This window comes from Gracilinanus agilis, chromosome 1 (assembly GCF_016433145.1).
Source record: "Gracilinanus agilis isolate LMUSP501 chromosome 1, AgileGrace, whole genome shotgun sequence".
NCBI lineage: Eukaryota > Metazoa > Chordata > Mammalia > Didelphimorphia > Didelphidae > Gracilinanus > Gracilinanus agilis.
This window is the reverse complement of record NC_058130.1, coordinates 178,116,648-178,129,813: the sequence shown is the minus strand read 5'-3', so window position 1 is coordinate 178,129,813 and position 13,166 is coordinate 178,116,648. Positions and strand designations below refer to the sequence as shown.

The window sequence follows — 13,166 nt, the reverse complement described above, 5'->3', positions numbered from 1 at the left end:
GTAAAGGGGGAAATGTAGGAAAGAGGTAGAAAATATTGCCTAGTCTAAATTCCCCAAGTCTGGATCCAAGTGCCTCACCAAAGAAAGCACCCCATCAAAGACAGGAGAAAAGCAGAAAGGCCAGTGTCTCCTCAACCCAAGGGAGTCACCGAAGCCAAACACCTTGAGCCACCAATGCAGAATCTCCAACACAGAATGAAATCCATTTCAGAGACGCCAACACAGCAGAATTCCTCCAATGTCACTTCTGGTCTCTGATTTCTATTTCCTTTCACTGTGGGATGGTCTATCACATCTCAGGAACCAATCATAGTTTCTTAATTTCCCTGGCACTGATGGGGAGGGGGAGGAGTGCTTGTGGGATCCACTTCCTGTCTTTGATGGTGTGAACTTCCTTTTTTAGTAAAAGGTTCTTAAAGAGTTTGACCAAGTATGAAAGGAGGGGCACTCCAAGTTCTTGATTAAGTTAAAATAAACAAAGAAGGATAATTGCATTTACATACCACTCAGATGAACAAAAGAGAATATTGAATACTTAAACAATACTATCACAGAAAAAGAAATTGAATAAATCATTAAATAAATGCCTCAGACAAAGGGCCTATGGGAAAATGGATTCACAAATTCTCTCAAACATTCAAAGAACAACTAATGTCATCAACTATTTAGAAAAATAGGGGAAGAGAGAATCCTTTCAAACTCTTTTTATGACCCAAACATGGTAGATACCTAAACCAAGAAGAGATAAAAGAGGGAATGTGAATATAGACCAATCTTCCTAAAGAATACTGATACAAAATTTTAATTAAAATACTAGCAGGATATTATAGCATTATGTCACAAAGATCATATACCATGATCAGGTGTGTTTTATGCCAGAAATACAGGGATATTTGAATATTAGGAAAACTATCAGCATTTAATTGATCATGTCAATAGCAAAACCATCAGAAATTATATGATAATTTTCAAAGATGCAGAAAAGGCTTATTTTTTAAAAATGTATTTAGAATATTTTTCCATGGTTAAATGATTCATGATTCCCCCTCACCCACTTTCCTACCCTCTTCTAGAGCTGACAAGCAATTCCACTGGGTTGTACATGTATCATTATTTAAAACCTATTTCCATATTATTCATATTTGTAATAGAGTAATCTTTTAACATCAAAACCCTAATAATAACCGCAACAAACTACATGATTGAGCCTATGTTTTCCTTCTGCATTTCTACTCCCACAGTTCTTTCTCTGGATGTGGATAGCTTTATCATAAATTCCTCTGAATTGTCCTGGATCATTGCATTGCTGTTAGTAGAGAAGTCCATTACATTTGATTGTGTCACAGTGTATCAGTCTCTGTGTACAATGTTCTCCTGGTTCTGCTCATTTCACTCTGCATCAAATTCCTGGAAGTCTTTCTAGTTTCACATGGAATTCCTCCACTTCATTATTCCTTTCAGCACAATAATATTCCATCACCATCATATACCACAATTTTTTCAGCCACTCCTCAACTGATGGACACCTCCTCATTTTCCAGTTATTTTCCCACCACAAAGAATGCAGCTATGAATATTTTTGTACTGCATTTTCCCCTAGTATCTCTTTGGGGTATAAACCCAGCAGTGCTATGGCTGGATCAAAGGGTAGGCCATTCTTTTAATGTCCTTTGGGCATAATTCCAAATTGCCTTTCAGAATGGTTGGACCAATTCACAACTCCACTAGCAATGCATTAGTGTCCCAATCCTGCCAAGTCCCCTCCAACATTCATTACTTTCCCATACTATCATTTTAGCCAATCTGCTAAGTGTGAGGTGGTACTTCCGAGTTGTTTTGATTTAAATTTCTCTGATTATAAGAGATTTAGGACACTTTGTCAGATGCTTATTGATAGTTTTTATTTCTTTATCTGAAAACTGCCTATTCATGTCCCTTGCCCATTTATCAATTGGGGAAGGTTTGACTAGTTCCTTATATATTTGGGAAGTTAAACCTTTGTCAGAAAGTTTTGTTATAAAAATGCTCTCCAAGTTTGTTGCTTTCCTTCGAATTTTGGTTGCACTGGTTTTGTTTGTACAAAACCTTTTTAATTTGATATAATCAAAGTCATTCATTTTACATTCTGTAATGTTCTCTATCTCTTGCTTGGTCTTAACTTCCTTCCTTTCCCACAGATCTGACAGGTATACTTTCCTATGTTCACCCAATTTATTTATGATTTCACTCTTTATATTTAAGTCTTACCCATTTTGAATTTATCTTGGTATAGGGTTTAAGAGGTTGATCTAACCCCAATTTTTCCCATACAGTTTCCCAATTTTCTCAGCAGTTTTTGTCAAATAGTAAGTTCTTATCCCAAAAGCTGGGACCTTTGGGTTTATTGAACACTAACTTACTAAGGTCATTTACCCCTAGCGTATTCTGTCTCCTAGCCAGTACCATCTTATTTTGATGACCACTGCAAAAAAAAACTTCTGACAAACTACAATACCTATTCCTTATAAAAACATTAGAAAGCAGTGGAATAAATGGAACCTTCCTTAGATTGATAAATGCCATTTATCTAAAACCATCTGAAAGTATTATCTGTAATGGGGATAAACCACCCTTCCCAGTAAGATCAGAGGTGAAGCAAGGATGCTTCTTATTATCACCATTATTTAATATTGTGCTAGAGATGCTAGCTATAGCAATAAAAAGAGAAAAAGAAATTGAAGGAATTAGAATAGGCAATGAGGAAACAAAGTTATTACTCTTTGCAAATGATGCCTATTCAGAGTCATACCAATCAACTATCAAATAACTAAAGACCATGAATATCATGGGAATCAATGAAAAAAAATATTAAGGCAAGAGGCCTAGCTATACCAAATTTCAAACTATACTCTAAAGTGGTAATCCTCAAAACACTATGGCTAGGATATAGAGTAGTGGATCAATGGAATAGATTAGGTAATTAACACATGGCAGTATTAATGTCCCTATTGCTTAGTGTTTGATAAACCTAAAGATCCAGCCTTTTGAGGAAAGAACTCACTATTTGACAAAAACTGCTGGGCAAACTGGAAAACAGTATGGAAGAAACTAGGTATAGACCAACATCTCAATCCATATATCAGGATAAAACCAAAATGGACACTGATTTAGAATCAAAGGATGACACTATAAATAAATTAGGGGAAAATGGAAAAGTTTACCTGTCAGACTTTTGGAAGAACTTATGACCAAATAAGACACTGAGAACATAACAAAAAATGAAACAGATAATTTTTATTACATTAAATTTAAAAGGGTTTATACAAACAAAACCAATGCAATCAAAGTTAGAAAAGAAATAACAAATCTGGAAAAAAGGTTTTTGGCAAATGTTTCTGACAAAAGTCTCATTTCTCAAATACATAGAAAACTTGAGTTAATTTTATAAGTATACCAAACACATCCCAAATGAAAAATGGTCCAAGGAATTGAGCAGGCAGTAATGTCTGAGGAAAAAATTTAAACTATTTTTAATCATGTGAAAAAATGTTCCAAATTACTATGGATTAGAGAAATGCAAATTAAAATAACTCTGAGATACCACCTTACACCTATCATCAGGTTGGCTAATATGATAAAAAATGAAAATGATATGATGGAGGGAATGTGGAAAATTGAGATATTAATCCATTGTAGTAGAACTGTGAACTGTGAATGCAACCATTCTGGAGAGCAATATGGAACCAAGCTCAAAGGGCCATAAAACTATGCATACCCTTTGACCCAACAATACCACTGGGTCTGTATCCCAAAGAGATCAGAGATAAGGGTAAAGGACCTATTTGTACAGAAATATTTTTAGCATCTTTTTTTGTAGTTGCAAAGAACTGGAAACTGATGGGATGTCCATCAGTTGGAGAATGGCTGAACAAGTTGTCATATATGGTTATAATGGTATACTATTGTACCTTGAGAAATGATGAACAAGATGAGTTCATAAAAACCTGGAAAAACTTATATGAACTCATGCACAGTTAAGTGGGCAGAACAGGAGAACAATGTATACTACATATCTATAAAATATTAAAAATATATATATTTGTATATCAAGAAATAATGTTTGATGATCAACTGTGAAGGACTAAGCTATTATCAGCAAAGCAAGGTTCCAAAATAAACCCAAGAGACTCATGATAGAAAATGTTATCTATACCCAAAGAAGTCTGATTGCACACATGCCATCTTCCGCTGTATTTCTCCTTCATGAGTTTTTTATTGTTATGTGTGAGTGATGTGTCCTCTATCTTAACATGAGAAATATGGAAATATATATTGCATAAAAGCACTGGTATAACTTATATCTGATTATTTCCTACCTCAGTAAGGGAGTAGATAAAGGAAGGAGGGAGAAAATCTGAATCCAAAAATTGTTTCTACACAATAATAAGGAAGATAGTAGTCTCCTTTAGCAAAGAGAGTTCTTCATCTTAGAGGTTCCTTATATCAGTGAAATCCCAGATATAATCTCAATCGAATTAAATAAAGTTATCTGATACAAAAAAATTATTTCTACATTTAATTGAAAAAAAAACCCCAAAGAAATAAGTAAAATTGTTTAAAAAAATGGATGGCCTGGGAGACAAGGAGGAAGATGGAATTCTAGACAGTAACAAGAAATGTGTCAAGGGAGAAGGGATAATGAATTCTGTTCTGTATATGCAGAATTTGAGATTCCTATAGTACTTATAATTTGACATGTCCAAAAGCCTGAGAATGTTTGGGAATCATCTGCACAAAGATAAATTAATCCATGGGATTTGATGAGACTATCACAAAGGGGGCCCTGGATAGCATCTTGGGGAGGGGGCACTCAAGATTAATGGATTTGATATGGATGAAGAACCAGCAAAGGTAACTGAGAAGGAATGTTTGGACATAAAGAAGTCACAGAGAGCAGTATTAGGAAAACTTAGTGAAGAAAGAATACTCAAAACTGCAGGAACATCAAGGATGAAAAGGATGAAAAAAGGCCATTATTAAATCTGACACCAAAGGCTCTCAAAATGAGAATTTAAAACTATTAACCATAATATTCCAAGTTACTAATAAGAAAAATGCAAGCTAATACAACACGGGTTTCATTTCACACTTAACAAATTGGCAAAGATGACAAAAAGGAGGAGATACTCAATGTGTAGAATACTGTATACTAATCCAATGTAGTCAAAGTATTGCTTGGTTTTACTGAACTGTTCAAAGAATCTAGAGCTGGATGGGTGCTACTCAGAGGCAACCAAGAATAAATTCCTACTTTTAGCAAATGAGAAAACAGTCCAGGGAGGCTAAGCAATTTTTCCAAGATCATTTAAAACATTTTTGTTATAAGAGAAGATTTACTGGTTTGGTGGGTGCAGGGATTTAATTGGGAATGAATGAAGTAAGAATAAAAAACCTTTTTCTAAACCCCAAACTCTATCCATATATTTCTTTTACAAAATATATTTTATTTTTTCCCAATTATATGTAAAAATAATTTTTAACATTTTTAAACTTAGGAGTTTTTATTTTCTTTCTTCCTCCACTCCACTCCATGCCTCACTGAGATGGCAAGCAAAGTTATACAAGAATAGTCATGCAAAATATATTTCTGTGTTAGTCATACTGTGAAAGGAAAAACAGGTGTAAAAAAAAAAACCAAACATAGACAAGAAAAATAAAGAAAAATTTAAAAAGTATACTTTGAAATGCATTCAGCCACCAACAGTTTTTTCTCTGGAAGTGGAGAGCATTTTTCATCATCAATGCTTTGGAATTGTCTTAGAACACTGTGTTATTGAGAATAGCTAAGTCATTAATAGCTGATTGTTGTATTGTTATAATTAGATCTTTTTGTCAATTTTTTCAATCTTTTGATTTTGCTTTGTTTCTTAATGTCCTATTAAGTTATTAGCTTCCATTTGCTCAATTTTAATTTTTAAAGACTTAATTTTTCCAAGATTTTTTGATCCTCCTTTTCCATTTGGACCATTCTATTTTTCATCTCTTTTCTTCACTGGATTTTTTTGCCTCTTTTTCCAGTAGGTCAGTTTTGTTTTCTAAGGAACTTTTTTTCATTAGATTTTTGTATCTCCTTTTCCAATTGACTAATATTGCTTTTTAAATTGTTATTTTTGTTTTGCATTACTTTCATTTCTTTTCCCCATTTTTCTTCAACCTGTCTTATTTGATTTTTGAATTTTTTGAGTTCTTCCAGAGTGTGAGACCAATTCCCATTTTTTTCCCCAAGATTTGCTTGGATTTCATCATCCTCTGTTGGTTCTGCTCTTTGTTCTTTTTCCCCATATAAGTTTGAGGGTTACATGTTTTTTTTTTTTGTTTTTGTTTGCTCATTTTCCCAGCCTTTTTTTGCCTGTGGACTTCTGCAAGCTACTTGCTGATTCTGTTTTTCCTTTGCTGGTTTGGAGGATTAGAAAGGGTGAGCTAATTTCCCCTGAGGCCAGGGCCTGGGACTTCAAGTGTTGGGTATGAGGTGCTTTTTTGCTGGTGTAGCTCCTGTCCTGGGATTCTAAAGTTAGCCTATGCCCAATTGCAGAATCTACGTGCTACGTGGAGGTGGGGGTTGGCCAGTACTCCTCTGTGTACCCTTAAGCCTCTGGTTCCCCCTTATCCTAGGATTCTCTCTACCTACCTTTCAAGTTGTGTTCAGCAGAAGAGACCCATGACTCCATCTTACCAATGGATTTGGATTCCTGTCTTTTTGAAGTGCTTTTTAAAGATTGGTATGGAAGGATAGTCGGAGCAGCTTCAGCTTTTGCAGCTAGTAAGCCACCATCTTGACTCTCATAACAACCATTTTGAAAAGCAATGTAGAACCACACCCAAAGGGCCATAAAAGGATACAGGCCCTCTGACCCAGCAATGCCATTATTTGATCTGTATCTCAAAGAGATTGGAGATAGGTGAAAGGGGCATATCTGTATAAAAATATTTTTAGCAGCTCTTTTCATAGTGGCATAGAAATGGAAACAGAGGGGATGTCCATCAATTAGTGAATGGCTGAAGAACTTGTGGTATATAGATGTGATGGAATACAACTGCATGAAGAGTTCAGAAAAAGTAAGAAAGACTTACACGAACTGATACAAAGCAAAGTGAGCAGAACCAAGAGAATATCATATACAGTAACAGAAATATTATTCTTCAATGATCACTTGTGAAGGACTAAACTATTATCAGCAAAGCAAGGTTCTAAGACAAATGTAAGGATTCATGATGAAACATGCTATCCAAAGCCAAAAAAGGATCCCTTAGAGCCTGACCACAGATCAAAGCATCCGTTTTTCATTTTTTTCCTTCATGAGTTTTTTATTTCATGTTTTTAAATGGCATGAATAATATAGAAATATGTATTGCATCAAAGCACTAGTATAACCTATATTAGACTATTACCACCTCAGGAATGGTGGGAATGAGGGAGGGAGGGGAAGAATCTGAATCACAAAATGTCAGCTAACAATTATTTCTATGTGTAATTGAAAAAAAATTTAAGTTATTAAAAAAACACACAACAAAACCCAGTAATAGTGCTTGTAAGTGACAAAATTTGGTTACAAATTAAAGTCCTTGGGCTGACAGTAATTATCCATTCTTTCATAACAGTTAACCAAAATCCTTAATCTAAATCAGGAGTTTGGGTCCTAGGATGTGATAACTGTATTTTGACACAAGTGGCTTCTTTTGTATTCCTATATATTTTGCTTTATACATTAAAAAAAACTAAAAACAAAACAAAACAAAACAAAAAAACCAAAAGCCCCAAAACCTATGAATGGGAGAACAGAAAGGAAGGGAGAAAACTCCTTTTATGAGGAAAAAAAATTGGAACATCTACTATTTTTCAAATTAAGTTTCAAATGGATACCCAATATAGATAGAAAAGATTACTTCACAAATAGGCAACTGGATGAACAGTACAGAGTCTTAAGTGAGGAAGACTCATCTTTGTGAATTCAAATCTGGCTTAAGACACTAGTTACTTGACCCTGGGCAAATCACTTGACCTTGTTTGCCTCATTTCCTCATCTATAAAATGAGTTGGAAAAGGAAATGGCAAATCACTCCAGAATCTTTACCAAGAAAACCCCAACTGGAGTTAATAAGAGTTGGGCACAACTAAAACAACTGAATAACAACTTCACCAAAATAAATTAGAGAATGGAAAGAAGTACCTTTCAGACTATAATTAAAGACTGATAAATCAAACAAGAGATAAAGATAATTGCAACCCTCACCCCCCCAGCCCCACATTTCCAACTACATAAAATTAAATAGCTTTTGAACAAATAAAATTCATGCAGATGAGAAAGGAAACTCTCTTTGGAAAAATACCTTTGTATTAAATATTTCTGCCTGAAATCTGCTGTCAAACATACACATACATATGTGGGACACATATGTGGAATTAATGCAAATATGTAATCACAGAAGTCATTCCCTAATAGATACATAAAGGAAATTAAGTTTTGAAAAGAAAGACTACAAATATCAAGTAGCCAATGAGAAAGTACTCCAGATCAATATTGAAATGCAAAAGCAAACTGCTGCTGGGGGCAGCTGGGTAGCTCAGTGGAGTGAGAGTCAGGCCTAGAGACAGGAGGTCCTAGGTTCAAACCCGGCCTCAGCTACTTCCCAGCTGTGTGACCCTGGGCAAATCACTTGACCCCCATTGCCCACCCTTACCAATCTTCCACCTATGAGACAATACACCGAAGTACAAGGGTTTAAAAAAAAAAATTAAAAAAAAAAAAAAAGCAAACTGCTGCTTCCTCATACCAGCTATTAATCAACAAGCATTTGTTAAGTACCTACTATGTATCAGACTCTGTGTTAGATGGGACACAAATATAAAGGATGAAATAATCTCCATTCTCAAGAAGCATACATTCTGAAGGGGAAGATAAGTAAATAAGTATGAATGGAATACACAAGAATTCAAAACAAATTAAATATGGGAAGACACTAACTGTCTAGGGCAGTGATGGGCAAACTACCACCCGAGGGCCAGATGCAGCCCCCTGAAATATTCTATCCAGCTGAGTAACATTATTCTTAATCTGACAAATACAATGAGTAGGACACAATACAATGAAACTTCGAAAGAGTTGCCTTAGAAACAGACTGACAGATGAGCATTTCCTTTCCTTTGGTCCCCTCTCTTTAAAAAGTTTGCCTATCATTGTCTAGGGAAATCAGGAAAAGCTTCATGTTGAGAAAATGGTTCCTGAGCTGTGTGTCTCAAGAATAGGAGGAATTCTATGAGGCAGGATAAGAGTCCAGGCCTGTAGGCATAGCCAGTGCAAAGACATATAAAAGGTATGAGAAGACAGACAGAATGCAATTTGAAAATGAAAACAGTAAGAATCTAAACTAGTCAAGGGTAGATAAGCTGTATAAAGACAGAAATAATAATACACTCTTAATGGCACTGTCAATTGGTCCAACCACTTCATTATTTATTTATTTTCAAAATATTTTCCCATGTTTACAAAATTCATTTTCTTTTCCTCCCTTTTTCCCTCTCTCTTCCCAGAGTTGATAGGCAATTCCACTGGGTTGTACATATTGGTCCAAACATTTTAGAAAACAAGTTGATATAATGCTATACTAAAAAGCCACTGAATTATATTGTATACCCTTTGATCTTGAGATTTGCTACTGAGTATATGCTACAAGAAAATGAAATAATATTCATAGTAATACATTTTTGTAGCAGCAACCTAATCCTTTCCCTCTACCAAAATTGGAAACTACATGCCAACTGAAAAGGACAAATTTTGCTAGGTAAATATATCTACAATAATATTATGCCCTAAGAAACAGTGAATATGTGAAATTCATAGAAACAAGGAAAGATTATGAACTGATAGTTAAATAAGTAGAATAAAAAAATATAAACAATGACTATAACATAAAGAAAAAGATCAATGAGATGACGGTGAATAATTACCATAACTACAAGATGAAAAATCAGCTCCTTCCTTTCCATAGAGAGGTCAGATGGTTATAGAGTTAGAGCTAGAGAGTTAATTTATGGAGAACACCCCATTCTTTGACAATGTCTGATAAGTCATTATTGTTTACAGAATTAGTTTAAATGTAGTAGGGGAGTTTGCTATTTAAAAAAACCAATGCCTAATCCTTTGGTAAAGTGAGTACATCTTTCCCCTCCCTCATTTAATGTGCACAGTAACTTATGTTTCATATTTCCTAAATCAAGCCTGTATAAAGTGAAATACACAGCTGCAATCTCAAGATTTTACTTTTTGGAGATGTCAAGTGAATATTTTCTGACTCAAAAGTAAATGGTATAGATTATAAATAACAGTTTTACCTGTTCAAATAACGATTTTTCTTCTTCCACAACTATACAAATGTTCTCATTAATTTCATTTGAAGTTTTCATGCGCTTAATATTCTCTTTGTTTCCTGAAAGGGCCCTTTTCTTTGAGGTGCTATCTTTGAGAGAGGGAGAGAGAAAGGAAATGAAATTAATGTTTCCCTTTTATGAAGGGACCAATTGGAATTGTTAACAGGGAGAAAAATATTAAAACAGAAATATTTAAAAGCTTTTTCTTCCAAAAGAATTGCTTAGGGGAAATGTTTTACAAGTTAATCTTTAAAGTTTAGGTATTATTGACATTAAACTTCTTCCAAGATTTTGACTGTTGCTGATAGGTTAAAGAAAACAAGCCAAAAATTAAGTCAATCATATAAATTAGGGCCATTTAAAGTGTTTATAAATTAGGGGGAAATTTCATTCAAAGCTATTTTAAATTTGTGTTACTAAGAAATTACTTAAATTCTTGACAAGATGCAGATATATAAAATTTACTCCACAAAAAAACAGTCTTTTGTGAATTATTTTTTTTGAAACAAGAAACCTCAGAATCATCATTTCTGTCCTTAATATTGACTATTTGGTTTAATGCATACTACTGCTACTTCTTACTTAAAAGATTCTCCTGTAATAACCGCTTTAGATTCTCACTCTATACTATTCCCACATCTATCTTCTTATTCAAAACTTCAAAATATACTTATCCTTGAATTGTATACAAATATCTAGTTTTATATAGATTTTTCTGTAAGATCTGAACCTGTGATTTGATCAGTGTGGGAAATTCTAGGTGTGTAACATAAAGATTGCCTGAAACTGAGGTTAAATATTTAGAAATGGAAAGCATCTTAAAAGTTGTTCATTCTAATCCCCTCATTTTAAAGCCTAAGACCCAGAGAGATTAAATGTCATACAATGATTGGGTGAGCTAGGATTTGAACCCAGATTCTCTAACTCTAAATCCTGTGTGCTTTTGTGCCATCTTATCTACTTTAATGGTCTTGGAGAACTGTTTGGGAAAATGAAAAGTTCAACTGACTTCCATATGGCCACAAAGCCAATATTTATCAAAGGTAGAATCTGAACATGGATCTCCTTAACTCTAATATTTGCTTCTATGCACCATACCTCACTGACTCTAGAGTATATAGAATAAAATGTTTTTATTCTAATGGCATTTTTTATTTGTCTCTCAGAGTTAACTTAAAAGTCTAAATGAATGGGATTTTTCTATATTGTGAATAAAACACTTACTATTTGTTTCATATGATGAATGCCGCGTAGAGACTGTATTTCCATAGTCTATTCTACTTGAACTGGTTTGATTGTATTCTTGTGTCTTCAAAAAATCACTTGTATCTTTCCTGACCTCAAGTGGTCTTTTCAAATTAGATGTCTTGTTAGCCTTAAGATGAAAGTTTGAACGTATAACTGAAATGGTTTCATTCTGCTGTGAGACGGGTGAATCCAAATGTGAGGTCACTTCTAACCTGGGACGTATGCGATTTCCTTTACCATTCCAAATACCATTAAAAGCTTTTTCTATATGACTGCCTAATATATAGGCTGGCTTGTTAATTAAACCATTCAACAAAACAGATGGGCTGCTGCTTGGTTTTGGATTCAAATCAACTTTAGTTTGCTCAAATGAATTTTTTTTTTCATTTGCTTTGTGTTCAGAACCACACGAAGTTTTCTGTAAGTCACTTGAATCTTGTATAAAAAGTTTCTTGCAAGAATCTTCTATTTTACTGGGCCTGGTGTTTGGATCAATAACTTGTTCATTGACAAAGTTCATCTCTGAGTTGTTCTTTACTGCTTTTAGTGATAGTGCTAAATTCTGAGGAAATGTTTCATTTTCCTGAGGGAGTATGGTATTTCTCCTTGAGTCCAGTAAGAAATACTTCATATCAGAATTTTCACTTTTCTTATGTATAACATCCATCCTTAACTGCTGATTTCCACTATGTACATTATTCCTATCTATTGCTTTCAGTGTCTCAATATTTACTGATTTATGCATATGTATTTGTTTCTGGCAACTTGTAGGCATGGTCTTTTTAGCTTTTAGTATCTTCTGGACAGGTGGATCTGAACTTGCCATTTTTCATCTCCTAAAATTGAAAAAAAATTTTTTTTAAATATATGATTCCCAGTGACTTCTAGCTTCCCCACAGAACCCACCCAATTCATTCAGCTTTAGTCATCCATTGCTCTTTCTACCCTTGCACCTTTCCACACACAAGATGAGTAGCATTTAACATTCATTTATCTCCATCCATTTCAGACAGCAAAGAAAAGGTACCACACAAATAAACAGACAAACAAATAAAGATACACACACACATATATGGTAGACATATATTAGGATAGAGAAGAAATGGAAAGCATGATCTCTACATTCAAAGAAAGGGTATAGTCACAATTATGGCAACCAAAGTGTTGAAGAAGTCTGGTAAAGCTCTATATCTTGAATTTATCTGGTTATGCCACCATTCAGGAAGTCTCTTAGTAGGTAACTCAATCTCTGTGCAATATTAATTGCTTCCTAAATAGGGGTAAGCAATCTAATTATCTATAGAAGAAACAAAGTAGTAAAAATATCCACTAAATTTTTAGTCTACTGATAGACTCATAAGACAATCACTCAATTTGGTAATTTGGATTATTCCTTAGGGGCTGAAAAGTAACTTGAAGGCCAAAGGGTACTATGCTCTATGAATATTTTCAAACTTTTTTCACTAATGGCCCATTTTGAGGGGATAAAAGATCTCATAAAAACCATCTACTA

General features: G+C 34.2%; 1 protein-coding gene across 1 annotated transcript in view; it reads right to left on the bottom strand.

Annotated features, from left to right (window-relative positions):
- ATF7IP2 (activating transcription factor 7 interacting protein 2) overlaps positions 1-12,479 on the bottom strand; it is a 57,849-nt gene extending 45,370 nt beyond the window's left edge. The window contains exons 1-2 of the mRNA XM_044657315.1: positions 11,630-12,479; positions 10,370-10,494 (exon numbers count right to left, since the gene is read on the bottom strand). Of these exons, the coding sequence (XP_044513250.1) occupies positions 10,370-10,494; positions 11,630-12,479 (975 nt within the window). The remainder of the gene's footprint in view (positions 1-10,369; positions 10,495-11,629) is intronic.
- Positions 12,480-13,166: the final 687 nt, after the last annotated feature.